We start from the raw sequence: 20,785 nt of genomic DNA, 5'->3' as shown, positions 1-20,785 counted from the left end.
TAATAATTATTCACAATATGCAAAAATAAACGAAACTCTTTTTTCAATATCTGATCTTTTTTTCAATATCTGAACTATGCTAGTACAAAAGAAAAAAAAAAATCAAAAGAAAAGAAATCACAAAACTTTCATATTTTGTAATGTTTGTATTTTGTTTCATCGTCACAAAATGGGTACATGGGGAGGAACAAGCTTTTCAAAAGAACCTGAGGTATTTTAAGGTCAAGCAGCCTAAGGTATCAAGATTTTCTCTTAAAAAATCCTAAATCAATTAGTTTTGTTGATACGATGCTATTCACACAAAATATAATAATAATAATAATAATAATAATGTTGCCAACTATTTAACAATTTCAGCAAAAAAGGACAGCCTGCATCTTTTTATTACATGTTTTAAATAATGATAACAATGTCTTTAAAATTATAGTACAGGAAGGAAAAGGAAATACAGGTAATGTCTCACACAAGGAAAAAAAACTTACAGCAGCACAAATACAAGATTTGCCATACAGAAAAGCTAACTGAAAAATACAGACATAAATAAATTGCTGAACTATCTCCCATGGAGAGGGAAATCCCATTCACATTTGCACGCACACACAGACACACAGACACACACACACACCCTTTCTGTGTTATATTTAACCTTTGGAGCAATCTGAGAGAAACAGAGGATGAAGGGAAAAGGAGAGTGAAGGAGAGAAAGAGTAACTGGTGCTAAAGAGAGATGACGAAAAGGGATAAATAGAGAAAGCTCAGAGCTCAGACATGTAATTGACTCATTTAAAGCTCCCCTGAGAAGAAAGCAAGCAGAATGTATTGTCACCATAGTGCAGATTCTGTTCTTATCGGTTACTGGTCTTTCATATAAAGTTTATGATCCAATAAAAACTAGTTATACTGTCAGACCATCAGCCAGGTTCAAAAGCATGTAGTTGTGTATCCTTTTTTTGCTGACGAAAAGGTTAGGGGGTTTATCGCCGCTCCAAGACGCCAGTTTCTGAGAGCATCTGCAAAGGGTCCTTCTGTCAGTCATTCACAACATCCATCCACACATCCTCCCGCAATCAGACCCAAACAAACAATAAATAATGTCATAAATATGCAGAACAAATGGGGGACACAGACAAACCCCTTTAGAGTCCCTGTCATTTTTTTTTTCCCTTCATTTCGTCTTGTGTGCTTGTTAATACAAAAATCAAATTCTTGAAAATCAAAATGAGTCGCTACTCATTTTACAATGCTGGGGTATCATACATATTTGTCTAGATTCCTCTAGAATATTCATGCTGGATTAAAGTCTTTTAATAATTCAAGCCAGCAGGCTGGAGAGACAAACGAAAGCCATACCGAATGCTTTAGTTTGTGACACACTGCAGGACATCAATGGTTACACATGAATTTTTGTAAAGCGCTGTGGTACCCTTTTAATGAGAACGTTCTAAAACTTCCCTCTTAAAGCAACAGAAAGTGCATTTAAACATCAGATAATTCCTGGTAATAACTGCACTCCCTTATAAAGGAAAAGGAGGACAAAAAAAAGTAAAAACACATATTGCTTGTAGTTGCGTATCAGTTTTGCGAGTGTATTTTTGTCAATATCACAGAAAAAGAGAGATCAACACTGAAAAAGAGGAAAAATAAAAACTCCACAATCTTTATATTATTTCTCATTACCAGAATGAACCAGTAGAATAAATTACAACTGTAACTAATAAAATGACCAAAAAAAAACTTTAAACGTCCATTGAAATCACTGTGTATAGTCCATATACCATTTGTTTGTAAGGAAAACAGCAGCCTTGACGCATGCTTAGTGAGAGGAACGTGGGTTGCACAACAGTTCGCGCATCACCACTTGGGAACAGGAGGGGAAGGACAAGACCCTGAAATCTGGGTAACAAAAGAATGACAGAGAACATTATGGGAAAACGCCCACAATGCGTTTCCTTCATGACATGCCTGGTTCCTCCTCCAGGATTCCGTGAATGCTGGGATACAGGAGCAAGGGTGGACAAGAGCACCGCACAAAGAGGCCTTCATTCAGCCAGTAAAAGCATGTACCACCAAGGCTTAGTCTGTGCTGACTCGTTGTGCTGTGGCGGTGTAACGTCCAGGGCGGCATAATAAAAGAAACAAGTGTGAGCGTAACAGCCATGCTTGATTCTCAATACACCAAAAGGCTGGGTAAAGCTTTTATGAGGAATAGGGTGGACTGTTTCTAGAGTGAGGAAACGAGGGATTCTGCCACCGCAGTCTCAGCTCGTTGTCATCTGGGGATGGCTATGGCTTAAAAACAGTAGAAAGACAAAGCAAAGTCAATCTGCGTCCGGTTCCACCGGCTTAAAAAGACAACAAAAAAAGTCCAGTTTCTGAGAACTAGGCATTATTGACAAGTCTATGAACTAATATGAATGTTCCACAGCCTTGTCAGGTCCACTCTTAGTCTTCGTTGCTCATAAGTGGCGCCTGTCCGTCTGTGCGTTAAAGTCCCCAGTGGCTGTGCAGGTGATGTCAGGATACTTCAATGATTTCCATGCTTCCAGAGAAGCTGGACTGTTTGCTGATCTTTCCCAGTTCCTCCCTCGAACGCGTCTCCGATATGCCCTCCTCAAACTCCATCTGACAGCTGCGCCGCTTGAACTGCTTATCGGCAGCACTGGAAGTGGGGGCATCCTCGTGCCAGCTGCCCCTCGAGTCCCGCGGCTCCCCCACCTTCTCCCGCAGTCGCACAGCCTCGCATGGGCCAGGAAGGCTGCTGCATCCCAGTGCAGGAAAGTGTACCGCTCCTCCTCCACCGCCGTTACTGTTCATTGACTCCGAGCTGTAGAACCAAGGGGCATCGCCTGTTGGAGTAACGGGGGTCGTGGCTTGTACGGTGTCTCTATGCTTGGTCCACATGGGCCCGGTGCCCACAGTGGGAAGGCTGAGCAGCAGGGAGGGCTTCAGATTGTCTTCAAGACTGGGACTTTTGTGTGCGGGGAGTGAGTGTCCGAAGTGCGAGTGCACAGGAGAACTTCCAGCGCTGCTACCATTGTGCTTGCTTTTCCTCCGCGAACGAGGTCGAGAGCTGCTCTCAGGAAAGAGGCCTGTAGATTCAGCTAAACTGGGGCTGACAGGTGAGTACTGGCATACGCCATTGGCATCTCCGGCCTCTGGGCTGTCCAGCTTGCAGAGTTTGGGAACATCTTCGGTATGCGCAGGCGTGAGGCGAGGGCAGTGGTTGGGCTCGTAGACCGATTTGATGTCAAGTGAGAAAGAGCGTTTCAGCCGGTTGGTGTCTAGAATACGCTCTGCTGACAGATTCAAGCCATTAAAGCCCTGCTGGAGTGAGGTTGGAGAAGGTAGCTTGGTGTCTAATTCTGTGCCGTCCTTCTCAGCCTCCAAACGACCCTTTTCAGGATCACTGGAAGATTCTCCTCTAGGTTCTGACAATTCCTTCAACTGCTCCAACTTCTCCTGACCTGAGGATAGCGCCTTTAGCAATCTCAGGCCTTTCTCAAACTCCAGCAGTTGTCCCAGGAAGTTGAAGTTGGGTGATATTGAAGGCCTGCGGTCCTTCACAAACCTGGAAACACAAGATGAGTAAGAACAATTACCCTAAGGACAAATCCGCATATATGGAAAGGAAGACATCTCCAGCACAAAGACGCATCATGTGAGCTTGTAAGGGCCTGAACAAAAATATGTGTTTAGGAAGGCCACGATGGGTATTGTTTACAACTGTTTCTATGTGATCCATTTTACATGTTGCAGGAAATGGATATAAAATTACAGCTAGCAGAAAATGTCTTTCTGAGACAGTGCAATTTAAGCTGCAGGGTGTCTGAGTGAGTTTACCTGTACGCGTCATCTGATGACAAGCCCATTGTCTTCATGATATAAGCAATGGCGATGGTAGCAGACCTAGAGATGCCGGCTAAACAATGGACAATGACTCGACAGTTGGAAACCTTGGCTTTGTCTGAAAAGGAGAAGGGAAAAACGTGAGCAAACACAAAACATATAAAGACAACTAAATACCTCTTCAGTGACAAGCCTCCCAAAAAAAATTTCTGCAAACATGTTTTGAGGATTAAATTAGTTGTTCCTGATACCATCACAGAGGGTGCTACTCACTTTGCATGCTAATGTCAACTTGAAATCAACCAGTCAAAGGAAGCTAAATTAACTCTTACAACTGTCACAAGTTGGTTCTTACCAATAAACTCGTTGGTTTTGTCTAGCCATGGCAGGAGTTTTTCACAGTAGTTGTCATTGACAGGAATGCGCATGAAATGGCTTTCGGAGATGAACTCTGGTTTTGGGCAGGTGTTGCTTGCATTTAAAACATATGTGATGCCGTTTTGAGCCATCAGATCCTGAGTGGAAAGAACCAAGTTTTACAATTTTACAATTATACAATGTGACTACTCCAGTTTTGGAAGTTTCAACATATTAGAAGTTTCTAACATTCCAAGACCTCAGTTACAGTGAGCTGTACCTTGTTGAGAACATCTTTTTGGGAGCCCAGGTAGAGATGGGGCAGGATTAGTGTGGGGACCAACGTTTGCAACAGGCAGACATGGCTGAGACAAACTCATAGGCAGAGTGGCCACTGGCTTGCCTTCACACAGGCCTGGGAAACAGGAAGAGAATGCTGCAAAACCACCTAAAGAAACAGAGAAAAAAAGAGAATGTGTTAGGAAACAAAATGACCCCTTACCTATTAGATAAAAGAAAGACAAGACTAACAAGAATGCTGGATTTGGCGACTGTCAACATTGTTATTGTTGTAACACAAGTCATTATGCAAGAGATACAACTCAAAATCTCTCAAGCAGGACAAAGAACTTAACAAAGAGCAACCTGTAATAACAAGAGGCATATTTCAAGTCAAAACCTTTCATACTAACACAAAGCATGGTGATGTCACACATCATTTGTCAAAACCTAAACAAGAGATGATTCAGATGAACAATATTATGTCAATCTAGGTCAGTACATGTATAAACACAGCCATCAAGTAAGCAAAGGCCAGTTGGCCTAAAGAAGGATTCTGTTTCTTTAAGAGGCGGGTGGCTCCAGTTTTGGCATTTGTCTGCTGGAGCTCCTTTTCCTGGATGACCTAATATCCTCAACTGAACAATTGCGTCAGGCTTAGAGAATGAGGGTGGTCACAGGTGCAGACCAAGCCCTTGATTCATAGCTCTAGGGCGTTGGGTGTCTGGACAGTGATGTACGCACGTACAAATGGAAGTTAAAATCTGCAAATGCACTTGCGTGCATCTATAAGCATTTGAACTAGAATGCATTCATGTAACAGGAAAAGTGGATTGCATTTACAGAGTAAGAAAGTAAAGTCTTCATTGAACTGTGCAATGCTGCCAGAAAGTGTGAGCCCCGGCAGATGGGTTTAGACCTTAATCGCAGATGAGCTCCATGAGAATCTGGGACATGGTAACCCTGGGAGCGTGCACACACAGCAGTCAACTAGGGAGCCATGAAATCATTTCATCTGGGCCAAAAACCTGTGCAATAGTCCAAACTAAAGTGACTGTGTTAAACTGATCTGGGTGGGAAGGAGGAGTTAAAATGAACAAGTCAATAAAATGAGTCATGGCAAATAAAGAGTGAGGTGATAAGAAAGTTTTACAACAAAGAGAAACGTCAACCATGCTCAACGTTCTTGCATGACATCATTCAGAGTCTATACACGGGTGACAAATCATACATCAATTAACCGTGAACTTTAAAAGCCACCTGCTTTGCCCTAACTGACAACAAGGAACACCTGTCCCTCTTATCCATGTGCAAATCACCATCCAAACAACTATTGTTTGTTTGGGGGTTGCCTGCTTCTTTAAGAGCTTGAGCGACAACCTGTCTGTTTCCTGCTATTAACGGCAACGGCTGGTACAATGACATCATCTCTCAGCACAGAAGACTGAGAGGTGATTTGCATGTCACTCATGCAGAACCAACGGGCCCCTGGTGCCTCCTCCATACGCTCTCGAAACCAGTGGTAGATGAATGACTGTCGACCAAATGTTCTACGACCCCCATACTGGTTCAAATACACCCTCCCCCCCCAAACCACACACACAAATACATTCAAACACACTGATACAATCATCAAATCCTGGATGTCGGTTCCCCATCCCCCAACTGTAACTCCCCTCACCAGCCCAGTGACATAACTGCCTAAAAAGGGTTGGTCATTATGTCAACACTGTCAGCAAAACCCAAGTAAGACTGCAAATTTTGCCTGGTTAAGGCTTGTTAGAACTGACTTCTATTCCCACATCCGTCAAATGTATTACTTTTGTCAAAACTGGGAAGTAGTGCTGACTTCCCATCCCTCTTTCTTGAACTCAAAGGTCAAGGATTTCAAAGGGCATCTGGGATCTGTGAAAGCAAGACCACAGCTCAAAAGGCAAGTGGACAAGATCTCCTTTGGAAGTGATCTTTCATCTCCTCAAGGATCTAGAATATTGTCTTGCTTCAAAGATCTACAGGGGTGCTTTATATAGCTTCCTTGGAAAAAAAAGTGTTACTGGACCACAGCAGCACAAACAGGAACACTTACAGCACCACATTGTTGAAAAGCCAAGAGAGGAAATACTTGAGTGAGATCATCAGCTATCATTTCTAACTGGGCGGTGGTGGTGACAGTTAGGATTACAAGGAAACCATAAGCTTCCGTATCTGTCTTAACATCTTGCTAATGCTGAATCAACGAACGCCTACTTTTACTTCTTCCACAGAAATATGAAAAAGTTATTTGCACCTTAAGCAGTACACTAGATGTTGCGAACATGTAGGACTCTCCGAATCGAATAAATAAACCCATGCACAATTCACGGACACTGACTTAGGCGACATTAGTCACTTTTATAGGCTCCAGTTACGTAAGAGGGCAGCAGTGACGTTTCTCAAAACCACTAGGCATATGAGTGCATGTGTGTTTTCAGCAAGAAAAGTGTGCCAGGGTCAGTCTGACGCTGGACTAAAAGGCAATGTGCCACTCGCATACTTCCTTCATGCTTTTTTTCTCTCTCCCCCCAAAGCTTACATAACCTCCATTCACCATCCAACTTTCTCTGACGTGCCTTAGACCTCAGTTCTTCTCAAAAGTGCAATAAACTCTCTGGTACAGAGGAACCTTAACATCATGGAAGAATTGATCTAGAATTGCAGGGTGAATAGCTTATACAAGGACTACAACGCTCAGGTCACCACATACTTGTGTTATACTTACCTAAATTTGACTGCAGCTGCAATGCTATTTTCCCCTACTGTGCAACAAAGCAGACAAGGTAACTAGGGTTATATTTTTTGGCTATGGCCATGAACTATCAAGCCGCATTTGTGTTTAATAACACAGAGTGCACAGTTCATTAACTCCACCCTTTGATATCAGTTCATTGTCCTGCGGCACCTGACCTCCATCTTTAGGAGCCCCTCAGTTTTTCATCTTTTCAGCTGAGCTCTATAGCCACTCTCACACAGGCTTCCATTCAAGGCTCTACATCCAGCAGCATTGATGGGCCCCTGAATGAAACTAATGCACATCAACGCACACGCACACACATACGAGTCTCCAGATGCAGAAGACATGACGCCATTGAGGAGCAGCCCCCATCTGTCCCCATCTCTGCACGCACACACACACACACACACACTTATTAGCATCTCAATAAAGGCCCAATGACATCATTGCACACATGCATGCTGCACAATGAGGAACACAAAAAACAGCAGGGGGTTGGTGGCTACCTCATCACTCCCGGCGCTTTGTGTCATGCTTGACAGATTAGAAGTGTTAAACCCCAGGACCTTGTATCATCGAATCATTAACTGTTGGCGCTATTACAATTATTGCATTTCTGCCCTAAAGCATTATGAAAACATAGACGTCACTGCAATAAACATGGATTGCTCGGCAAAGTCCAACTGTTTAACTTGTACTGACATCAGTAGAATGCACACGTAACTCAAATATACACTTGCATGTGTGCATAACGTGGTGAACCACGAACACACACCTGAAAGTAACCGCATTAATACATACACTCCAATCAAATAAATCCTATGCATGTCCATTTAATTTTCTACTCTAATCATAAAGATACTCATAGGAGCAATGCAAGGTTAATGTTTAACTCTTTAACAGAAATGTATGGTTAAAGAATGAATTCTAACATCAGCCAAATATGTGGGACTACAGAAATGAAAGAGGAAGATGATAAAACATCGCATAACCTCGAGCCAACATGTGTCAGATTGGAAAGCACCATCGCTCCAGGTGACAACAGATGCTACACACCTCTCAGCTTGCGCTCTTTCCTCATCTTGCGGACTCTGATTTTGAGCCTCATGTCTGTTCGCTGGATCCCCGGCCAGAAGCAGTTCTCCGGAGGATATGACCACGTCTAGGGGCATCCGCACCAACCAGTCCAAACCGCAGTGCAAGAACTATACGTCCGAAAGGTACTGGGTACCAAAAAAAAAAAAAAAAAAAAGATCCTAAAAAACACAGGAGGGACACTCCACAGGAAAGCGGCAACAACTGCGTCGCCCCTCACAGAAACGAGGGCAGGAGAAGTGTGTGGTCTTTCCTCAGGAGCGCCACGGATCCTTCCTCGGTCTCATTCTGTGTGGCAACAACTGAAAGTGGAGCTCGCTATTGTTGTACAGCCTCCGTTCAAGTCTTTCCCCGCCTCTCTCTCTCTCTCTCTCTCTCTCTCTCTCTCTCTCTGTGTGACCTTAGAGTGAATGAGCTCATTTGCCGTGAGCATAGTCTGCCCTGTCTCTCTCCTCTCTCTTACTTTCACTCTGTCTCCCCCCCGTCTTTCCTCTCCCTCGCTCTTACTGTGTGCGAGCTGAATCTGGCTTATGAGTAAGGCATGCAACCACATTCCTTACTCACCGAGCAAATATGCAGCCACCTTAGGGGCCCACTCAATGTTTTTCTGAAAATGAAAAAATATAACACCCTCAACTGTTTTAGTCTGCAAGTACACGCATAATGTGCATGTACACAGACGGGTTTGTTCTACCGCTTTGATATATTTGAGGGGACGGTTCCTGGTTCATATTGTGAAAAAAGCAGAAAGCTTTTGTTTGCTCTGATAGCTGCCAAACTATGACTAAAGTTATGGGCTTGAGTTAAAAACTGGAATGCTAAGAGAACATTGTGCTTTACATGTTTTTCTTTTTCAAACTAAACTTACGTTTTCAGCCAGCAAAGTTTAAATCCCTTCTGGCTAGAGCGGTTCAATAACATGTCCTGTTATGTGAAAGAATTAGGTCAGTAGGCAGAAAAGAGGCGGCTTTTTGGGCCAGTTTGAACGCATTTGGCCACAAGTGTTTGTATTATGAACGCAATCTGCTCGAGTGCGTTTTTTGACTACCTCTGAAAGTGGACAATCTCAAAGCATTTCTGACCCTGTTTAAACCTGTATTTAATGTCATTCATTTATGATCGGATCAACAAATACCAGGATACCAGGTGTAAATGACCTTAAATGCCCCATTAGTCTAAACCTAATAAATGGATATAAAATGCACAACAAATGTACCTGCGTAAATCAAGTTTATTTTAATAAACTCAAATTCTAAATCTAACCATGTGCACACCAGCCTAAACATGCTAAAATTGCTGTTGCTATGACTAATTGCAACAGCAAAAAAAAGGTTTAGTTGCATAACATAGGTTAATGGGAATGGCGTCATTTCGCAATACTTTTTTAATCGGCGAATTTTTGCACAAATCTGTAACGGAAACGCACCTACTGACTGTTCTAAAGCGCACTGCATGTTGCTAACACATTTTGGTTCAGTCAGATGATATATAAGCACTTTTCCTGTTGGTTTATGCTGGTTAGTTCTGGTTGTATCCTTAACTACTTTGTGAATGTTTACCCCCTGCATCAGGCCGAGTATGATGCTCGTAAAGGTGCAGTAGGGAGAAGCTGTATCAGAATACAACACATTACACCGCAGGATCATCTGTCAGTCGAAGCAGAGGAACCACAACATTCATGCAGTTTGGCTACAACTCCACAAGCCTTTATGTGCAGGAGCCTTGCCACAATATACTGAATGTATTTATACAGCACGTTTGGGATCTAACAAAGGATGGTGTGTGCATGGAAGAGAATTTTTGTGCGAATGCGTGTGTGGAGTAGGAGGGGGTTAGCGCTGATAGCGCTTGTTGTCAGAGCACCAGTGACATGCGATACGCGGATACATCAGTCCATGATGTAATGCTTACGGGGCCCCAGCTGTCATGCCTGAGGTGTGAGGTAGCCTCCAGTTGAGTGCAACGCCAGCTCCAATCACTCAACACTCACATGTGTGCATCAGTCTAAGTGTGTCCGAATCCCCCTGTCTGTGATAAAACAGCATGAAATTTCTCTGGAGTTTGACATACATATCACATAAATGGATCCCAATGGGGCATCTCTCATTTACACTCACGATATGGGGCGAAAGAGCTAGAATTCTCGCTGCATGATTAAGCTTCTAGATGTCTTATGTATACAAGCCATAAGTGAAGTCATGATGAAGTCATGGAAAGAAAGAAACACAACACGTGCGTTTAGACATTACATGCTATGCGAGTGTAGCTGTATCGTTTTACTGCCAACAAAACAGCAGATACATGCCATACTGCAATAAATGTGTCTTTACCCCTGGGCAGAACGATTAATCGCAACAAAAAAGAAACGGCGATATGACTTATGGTCCGTTTACACTAGTGCGTTTTTATAATGAAAATGATCCTTGCCTACACTGGCGCTTCAGAAATGGTCTCCGTCTACAGTACACAACCTAAAACGTCTGTCACGTGACCAGACATGCAGGTATAACCACAGATATGTAGATGTTATTGGTGGTGGACGCATCTATGTGCTTGAATGGGAATCTACAAACACATATCTATGGGTACAACATAGAGCATGACGTTACTGTTTACATGGTCATCAAGGATACGCAGAGAGAATTTTAAACTAAAGTGGGTTCTGCAGCATTTTCAAAAATCAACGTTTTTGAGGTTCAAAAACAGCGGAGTAGCGTAACTGTTTAAAAAGAAAACGCACTTTAAACACATTTTGCTTCCCCAAATCACTCTGCCCCAGGTGTACTGCTCTATTTTTAATATCATTAAATCATCGCCATCCTTTGTTGCGCCCACCTGTTGACGTGCTTTAATCAGACACACGTGGAAATGTGCTATTTTAATTTTGAGTGTCAACTTGGACATATCCCAGCCGGTAGACAGCAATTCACAACGTTTTCAGACGTAGGACTTTCCACACACGTGATGGTGACACATTTAAATACCACTAATCTTACACTCTTAAAAATAAAGGTTCTAAAAGGGGGTTTCGCAACGATGCCATTGGAAAAAAAAACACTTTTGGTTCCCCAAAGAACTTTTTAGCAAACACATCTTTTTTTTGTGTGCTAAAGATCCTTTCCCAGAATACAGAACCTTTGCCAAACGATGCCAATAAAGAACATTTACTTTTACGAATTTAGGAAAGTTATAGTAAAGCGATCAAAGCCAGCTGCGGATTTGACCCCAACAAAGGGTGCTCCATGGACTGTGTCCTTAAAAATGAAAGTTCCCAGATTGCTCGTTCCTGTATTAAGTGTACTGTAAATCACTTTTTCCTCTTCCAGCTTCCTCACACCACTAGTTTTACTGTAAAGTTACGTATCCTCTTACAAGAGGTTATGGCTTTTGGTTGCTGATATTGCTGTGACTCAATGTTTCTACCAATATTTCCAAATCTCCTAAAACATACTGAGCTACGAGATCATAAAACTGCATCGCTTGGCATATTAGTTAGTAATTTACACTGCCCATCCTGTTTGACACTATTAATGCTAAAAAGACTACGATCTAGATGTCGCATAGTTTAGAAAAGACTCTAAAGCTTCTAAGTGTAATGGCTCAACAGGATGCCGTCACTCAGTACTGGGCTGAAACCCAGTGTACAGGTCAAAGGTCAAGTTCATTAATCAAGGTCTGCCATGTTTCAGCAATGTTACCGACAGCCGAAGGACCCGGTTTTAACCAGTTTTAACACTTCTGGAGGCCAGTTACATCAGACTCGAATTTTCAGATGTTTCGCAAGGAAGCTTAAAACAATCTTATGTGATTCTTACAAGTGGATGATGACATTTATTGGATTAAGCAAGAAACTTGTTCACTTGTCACTGCAAGGGAAAAGACAAGGTGTCCTGAGAAGATTATTGACCAACTGTTGCACTCCTTTCTTTTTCTTAAGCTTAACATTAATGCTCCAATGGCAGAAGATCAAATGTAGGGGGAACAAAAGAAAATTCAATGGAGAACCCTGTAATAAAACTGCAGTTGGGAGCCCGTAATGAATCATTAAATAAATATTACTACTATAGCTGCAAAATTCATTTAGAGCAGTTTTTTTATTCATTGTGCCGTTGATGATTTCAACATGTGTTTTATTTGTGAATAAAATGGACTAGCTGTATTTGAACTGAGACTTGCAAAAACAACTTGCTTTTCATTTGTATTTAGCGCCACTGATCCTGATATATGGGCATTAAACCACACCCCTGTATTATATTTATATTTTACTATACATCTCCTGCATAATCTATTCCCACGTTGTCCATTCTTTCCTTACTCAAGAAGTAGAGGTGATTGAGAAACTAGGGTTGATCTATTAATATGGACGAAGGTCTCTGTTCCCCAACCCTTCCCCCTTAAAAGACAGCCAAAGAAAGCAATCTAAACCCCCTATGGAGAACTATGATGTCATCGGGCCACATGTAAACCAGGATAGAGGTCTCCAGAGAGGGTTACACAACTGGGAGGATGTGCTTCATGTGGGAAGGAAAGGGGGAGATGGAAAGAGAAATGGAGAGAGCCTGAGAGAGAGAGAGATAAATGAGAGGGAGTATTAATGCTTGCAATAAGACAGCAGAATTATGACAAAGCCCACATTCTTTACACAGGGGCTTCAAGCTCTGCTGGAAATCCAAATTTAGCCGAGGATGGAATGGAAGGATTTTGCCTCTATCAGGAAATGAGCGCTGGGTTGCGTCATTTGTTTGTGTACGCGTATGTCCTGTGTTCTGCAAACCTTTCCTGGAATTCATTGCATTCTTGAAGAGCCACCAAAACCTTTGTAACTTTAGGATGAGAATGGATTCATTTAGAGCCAGTACATTATCTGAAAGAAGTCACCACATGTAAGCGTGCTCCCAGACTCGTATGTGAAGTCTATAATAAGGAATTTTCCGACCAACATCCAACAGGTTTTCATTTATGGAACAGTTTTGCGCCGGTCTTTCTGAGTTAAGGCAATTTCTAATGAAATTACACTTTTAAACTACTCTTGTCAAACATTTGTCAGTTGCTTGTGCACCTCTAGAGATCATGGGATTGCATGGGAGAGCATTACCTACAAAGCTATTACTGGCCTCTGTAAGCTTTAAAAACTTCACAAATTGTTGTGACATGACAAAAATATTTGCAGTTTTGAAGTGAATTCAGGAGATATATATCAGTTCATGCATTCTCTGGGAGATCAAACCCATGACCTGGTGTTGCTAGCACTCTCCTCTACTGTTTGAGCTACAAGAATTCCATAAACCATAAACTTGGCCCGCCCTGAATGAAATATGCTGCTGCCGCCTGGATGCTAGCCAATCATAACATGCTATTTGCATAGAAGTCTTTAAGGTACAGTAGCAAAAGCAGCCCTTTGTGGGTGGAAAAATTTTATTACAACTATTTTTGGTGAAAGAAAGCAATGTTAAAGGTATAAAGGAGGATGCACAGAAAATGCTGAACATGAGTTGATAATATATACACAGTATACATATAAATGTAAAGCAAAGTGGAAAAGTCTTCCTTCATTTAATTAAGTGCACTGAATGTGTTTATTTTTGAAGGGAATTTGCATTGTAGGTAGATGTAGATTCAAGGAAAGGAAAGGGTGAAAAAAAGGAGACAGTAGCAGAAAGAAGAGAAGAAGTAGTTCATGTCATGCTGAAAGTATTTGGCACTGGTCGGCCCACTGACATTTCTTCATTTCTTCAGCTTGTTTCTCAGAATTGACATAACACATATAATTTGAGGTCTATGAGAGCACAGGGAAACTATAGCCAAGTTTGCAGCGAGCCATATGTAGGACAAATGCTACTCATTTCTTCATACCGCAAAGTGGTGTATGTGTATGTCGGGGGTACAGGGTGGAGACTGAAAGGTCATCTTTTCGACCTTTGCGAATCTGTGGCGTGTATATGTGTGCTGTTCAAGTAGGCGACTGGCGCCAGATGTGATGACCACAGGAGCCTGAACTAAAAATAGAGCCATGCTCTAATCAGAAAGACATACGGCCAGAGAAAGAGTTGAGTGTGTGTGTGTGTGTTTGTTGAAAATAACAGAGCACCAAGAACGTCCCTCGAGAGCTTACCTCATCCTAATGGCAACAGTGGCTCTTTTTCAATAGAAACATTGATCCCTGTGTTGCTCTGGGACGATAATGGAAACGGGTTACGTAGACACAGGAAGTCAAACTGCTGCAAGATCAAGTTTTAGATGCTAACCATCTAAAGTGACTCATACATATTTTGAAGAATTTTGGTTGACTGTAACCAATGGCTTTCACGGTCAGCTTCCAAAAAGTCAAAGGGAAACTGTTTGATTATCAACATTCGTCATAACGTCATCTTTTGTGTTCGACAAATGGTTCATACAGGTTTAAGTGAGGTTTTGTTGTTTACATCATGCTGCTTTGGTCAGTTGGTTGCACTATTCCTTAATTGTAAGACACTTTAGATAAAAGTGTCTCCTAAATAAATTACAATGTAAAGAAAATGGGGGTGTTTTTGGGTTGTATCATGGGAAATGATATGTAGTTGCTAGGGTGTCCTCGATGGTTGCTAGGTGTTTTTCTATGGGCCAGAATAAAAAAAAAAGCCCACCCCCAAGTGTGTAGTGTTCTGGGGCTCGATTCATGAAAAAAAATATTATTTGGTTAAAAAATAAAAATTAAGTTAAAGTCACAATATGTTTTGGTCGGTTAGAGAGATTTTTACAAATTATGCTCACAGAAACAAAAGCTAATTTATACCTATTTAAATCACTTAATCAACTGAGCATGGCTATTACGTGCACAATAAATAATAAATAATATATTTGCTCACCCGTCTATCAAAGCACACGTGAGGGTGGAGCCTCTTTAATCTGAGGTTTTCACAAAACGCCATGCAAAATTTGTTCTATTTTTATTTCTGTGTTTGTTCCGATACCTTCTTGTCTTAGTTTCTGTATGTTTTTTTGGGATTTGGCATTTTTAAAAGGTAATCGTGATCCATGATTACTGAAATTCCTTTTTGACCACGTCTGTTGCTGTAGGCAAAGGATAGCGCGGATATTGCATCATTAATAGGCGACAATGACCAGGGACAGGTCATCATTTAAATCTGGAATTTTTTTTTAATTTACAAATCCTAGAGAATTTTTGAGATAACGTAAGTACACAACTGCATAAAATTCATAACACTGAATAATTCATGAATAAAGTCATCGAAGAAGCACCATATAGATCAAAAACCGCCTAATTAAGCCTGTCATTAAACAAAAAAGAAACAATTTCTGAAAACCTTGTGAAATTTTGCAGCACTGCACTTTTCTCGACATTACATTTTCACGAACATCTTAGAATATAAGAAAGCTCTTGATTTCCTAGGAAGGTTCTGGCATACCCCTCTAGATATGACTTGGGTTCCAAAGTAAGTTCATGATTTTCATTGCACACTCCATCTACCAATACTCTTCATACAGAATTCATCTATGTAAAACGTCTGAAAGCACAAATGTTGAGCTTTGGCGCCTATATGGGAAACAGGTTTGAATCTGGCCTGCACAGTGTGTTTCAGACCGGATCTTGGAATGTTGCTGAACGTTTACGCTAAAACTATGTTTGAGTTTTTTGTTATACTCGGGGCTTACAACAGTTAAAGTCAAGCAAGTATAATAGGAAACGTTTTTTTTCCAGAGAAGTCTGTCAGACTTTTTCCTGTGCTGGTTTAAATCATGAATGCCCTCCTGTCCTTTACCTCAACTGGGCGTAGAAACGGCGGTAAAATTGGAGCTTTGGCTGACCGTGGCGAGTCTGGAGTCTGAGAGAAAACGTAATGTTGAGGGCAGGCTTACAGTGAAAGGATATATTGATATTGTTTTAGAGCGAATGCGTCACCACCTGTTCATTACCTCATTTTGGCGAACACACACAAACACTTCAGCAAGAAACGCCCAGTTGCATAATAGAAGCCGGGAGCGAGACAAAGCTGAATTCAGCTCCAAAAGCAGCTAAATACAAAGGGGAAAGGAACAGCCGCTCTCTGGTCCCTGCCAAGCTAAAACTTTCATCTTCTAATTGAGCATAATTCGCTACTTTCTGCCGAATTCCTCCCACTTTTGCTGCATTAACTATTGGTGGTACAGAGGATATTTTTTTATATATATTTTTTTGAATGTACCATTGATAAGTTTAAAATATCTCTTTGCATTTGTGTTGGTTTCATATGGTTTTGAAAATGTTTTACAGCTATTTAAGTAATCAATTTTTTCTTTTAAGAAATTAAAAACCAAGTCAGTCATGTGGTGCAACCAACTCGCTTCCTTGCGTAAAACATGTAAGCGTACACATCTTAATCATTATATTCAAAAACACATTTTAAATATATTTTTTAAGGTAAAAAGTATTTAATATGAAGATTATTAACTGTTAATTCATAAACATTACAGTTTTGGGGAGTCGCACCACGTGATGTTTTACCGTCTGAGATAAACCTGACATATAACGGTTAGATTATTAAATGTTGATTTGATTTATTCGACTTATTGACCTTGATACACAAGTTGCTCATACCATTTTTTTATTTTGTGAAAGGTTGTAATAAAATACAAAACTAAGGGTTTTTTCTAACAATTCTTCATTATGATATGTGGAGATCACCGTAAAAACTTTAAAATATTTTAAAAACCGACATCTGCATATTTTTTAAATAAATGAATATATAGGACAAAAAATGAGAATGATATCATCGACCCATATAATACCTGGAGAAAGTGGCATACAGGAGCGCATATAGGTGACCCAGTGGACTTGATGTCCTACCATGCGTAGAAAAACAAAGGCAGATGGCGACAGGCTAGCGAGATTAAGAGTGATTTCACATCTGCAGGACACACACATTCGTTCTGAAGCTTGTCCCTGTGGGTGAGGTGTGAAAGCTTCAGGCGGTGTGTGTAAATGTGTGTGTGCCATTCCAATAAGAAGAACGGCGTGAACGAGATGCCTGTGGAGCAGGATGGACGATCAAATTCAACAACAGCTCACATAACATTTCAGATCCTGGGATCGCCTGACATTAACAGGAAGCAGCGCGCTGGCTCAACTTGCTCACAGTCAAACGGGGCGAACCCAAAGAGCTGCTTCAGGTGTGGTACTTTGAGCTAAACCCTGCAGGAAATGAAGCAGACGAAGAGGTTCGGTGCAAAGTTCAAAGACAAATTATTACTGCACTTGCGATTTCTGCCACTTCGACCATTTCAAGCTGAACGCAAACGTCTTTCACGTTATCGTTCATATAAATCGCTGACTAAATTTGCGCGCTAAACATATTAACCATTTTTTTTGGCTTTAATGCGTCACATCACTCAGTCTGAACTGCTAAATTGTACTGAAAAATGGACGAAATGATGGAAACGAACCCTTTTTGATTTTAAATTTCAGATTTATTTTTTTACCATGTACAGACTAAGACTAAGTCGCTAAAAGGTGTTTAATTGATTAGAGTCTCCTGGGTCTGAATTTGGGAGAAAACCATGACATTAATCTCATAATTCAGTCAATTTCTTGATTGGTTATTTTTCGCATCAGCAGCCAATGAGATTACTGCTCAACGTTCAAATACTTGGATGTTGCTGGCTATAGCAGCTGCAGCACACTTTAAAAACCCTCCTCCATCCCCAGCTCCACCTGTCTAGATCTGATAGGTTCTAATTCAATCTAAAATGAATTACACCACCGTTTTTTTTTGTATTTGTTTTTTTGCATTAGCAGCCAATGATCTTGTCTGCTCAACATTCAAATACTTGGATCCTGCTTGCTATAACAGCTGCAGCACGCTTTAGAAACCCTGCTTCTTCCCCAGCTCCACCTGTATAGATCTTCTATGGGATGACTTTATGTACGCTATATGCGTTTTATTTTTTTCTTTACTTCTTAACAGCAGCATTTGCATTTCATACCTGCTTTTTTCAAACGCACAAAAGGTTATTTATTGTGGAAAACGTTTCTTTGGATTTTTTAAAATGTTCTTTAAGAAAGAAATGCGTTCTTTTCAGTACTTTTAAGTACTGGCTCTTTCTGTGGCATCACTGCAAAACAAACCTTTGATTTTAAGAGCTTAACCGCACATAAAAAGAACACTACTTACATTCATTTGCTAAATCTTCATTAAATAACGTTATCGAATAATGAAAAAGCCACTTCCTCTCTGTTACATCAGTCTGCATTGCTTTGAGCGATGCATTGCTCTCAAAGTTGGTCAAGATAGCATTTATACCAAGGAAACAGTGACTGTTTAAGACAGGAAGTGGTCATGAACATCCTGTTCATTCTATCACTTACAATCATTACCATTCAGATCGTAACGCCATCTTAAGCTAAACCACTCAACCACTAAACGCTGTCGCACCTCTCGGTAGCTCTGAATCATTCTTTTCATAGCTGTTGTTTTTGTTCGTGAGCTTGATCTAAAAACTTGATTGATGTTCACAGGCGGTTCCGGTAGAATCTGAAATTAGCGTGACGCTAAGCTAACAGCGAAACCCCTACGAAAACGAACCGTGGTTTTATCCCTGCGAGTGCTGGACTGAATACATCCAGAAACATTACATCATCTTCTCTAGAGCTGTCCTTTAACGTTTATCACGGGCCGCCGAGAGCCGTTTGTCATCCATATTGTCTTAATACGGTCTTAATAAAATCAATACGTCTTCTTTCCTGGCTTCATTTACACAAAGAACTATTTTCAGAGTCTGAGAATGATAATACAAGAATGAATATTAAAAAAAAAGGTGTTCATATTCCATGGAGCCAATCAAAACCTTAGCAAACCGCATCAATAATGTTCCTCATTTGAACGAGTCTTACGTTGATATTCAGTAGTCTATTTTTAGATGACAAATGCATTTTATTTCCATATCAAAGGTGCGGTATTAGCTTCGGTGACGGACGTGTTAACTTTTCATGTCGCGTGTGACACATTTCTAATTTAAGCTTTAAAAAAAGCAGTAAATGAAACTCGAGGAGGTCTTAAGCTTTAAATGCGACAGCCGCTTCAGAGGAGGCAAGCACATAATCAAAGATTTGCAGAAGTGCTGAAATTTCCCCAAATCCTGACCGAAATACATTTGAGCTTCTTTTCACCGCTGACATATCTGGATCAAGCAGCTTAGTAAGAAGTGAGAGGGGAAAAAAAAAAACATAAGCTTGGTGCAGAAAACTGCCTGCCGTGAGGACTTCTACAGACTCGTCACTTCAAGAGCTGATCTTTGCTGTGACCATCGCTATTAACAGAAAGCAATTATTGCAGGGAGTGACGAAAAGCTGGCATTTTTGGGATGCAAAAAATTGTTTTCTTAGGTTTTGAAAGAAAATGCCTTTTGGGAATGACATCATTTGATTGACAGCAGGAGATTCTTGTTGGACCGGTGCACGGCAGCTGCTCAAATGCTTCACATTACATTGCTTTTCCTCAGAAGCAGGAAGGCTGGGCATTTCAAATAGCTTTAATTATATATTTTTAATTTGTAATATGTACAGTACCAATTGCTAAGGATGATGGATTTTGATTAAATACAATATTAATATGTATTGTTCCATGAACAATGTATTGTTTAATGATAATGTTACTGCAATATATAGTTTTTTTTTTACATTGTTTTAATTTAATAATGCTATATTTTATATACGAACAGAGAATATTAATATGGGTTATAATCTGTTTGACAGTATTAAAATATTTACAACATTCACTGCAGGATCCCTTCTTCATTTTGTCTAAATATTATTTTACATGTTTTATTTATATAATTATGTTCATACTAAAACATAACATGCACTATATTTGAAAAATAACAGTTAAGACATGCGTGTGCAATTTTGTTTTATTTTTCGCATGCAAACCTTTTAAAAAGAACTTTACAATTAATAATAATTACTATTAACGTAATGACTAATATGTATTAGTAAAAGCATAAAATAAAAAAAGGTCAAATTAAGACATGCGTGAAACTATTATTATTATTATTATTTTTGTTTTTTTAAATGTTCAAAAAAAAGCTAACTTACATATTTTAATATATTATTAATAATGATTACTAATAATACTTTAATGGCCAATATGAATTAAAAAATGCATCGACACACACACACAAAAAAAGTCACCACCTATTAAAATTGTATTCCTATTAATACCATTGATAATCATTACTAATAACAAATGAATGTCTAATATGCATAAATAGCCCTTATACATAAAAAGATACAGCCATCTTTGCAACGGAGAGATTTAGGTGAGTTTCAGTGCATTCTGTTGGTGTCTACAGCAAAGAGCGACACAAAGGAAAATCAATTTGCGAACCTTCAGACGCGTTTTTAACTAGACAACTGCACGCTTGAGCGTTTGTCTGTCGGCAAACAACGCAAATCGTCAAGGCCCC

At 40.4% G+C, this 20,785-nt stretch overlaps 1 protein-coding gene across 1 annotated transcript in view; it reads right to left on the bottom strand.

Moving 5' to 3' along the window:
* Positions 1–351: 351 nt before the first annotated feature.
* Positions 352–20,785, bottom strand: part of dusp8a (dual specificity phosphatase 8a) — a 36,314-nt gene continuing 15,880 nt past the window's right edge. Inside the window, 5 exon segments of the mRNA XM_043227717.1 lie at positions 352–3,568; positions 3,841–3,964; positions 4,202–4,361; positions 4,484–4,540; positions 4,542–4,651. Of these exon segments, the coding sequence (XP_043083652.1) occupies positions 2,515–3,568; positions 3,841–3,964; positions 4,202–4,361; positions 4,484–4,540; positions 4,542–4,651 (1,505 nt within the window). The 3' untranslated portion in view covers positions 352–2,514.

Source organism: Puntigrus tetrazona, chromosome 25, assembly GCF_018831695.1.
Source record: "Puntigrus tetrazona isolate hp1 chromosome 25, ASM1883169v1, whole genome shotgun sequence".
NCBI lineage: Eukaryota > Metazoa > Chordata > Actinopteri > Cypriniformes > Cyprinidae > Puntigrus > Puntigrus tetrazona.
The sequence above is the reverse complement of the archived record's forward strand: the minus strand, read 5'-3'. Positions and strand labels throughout refer to the sequence as shown.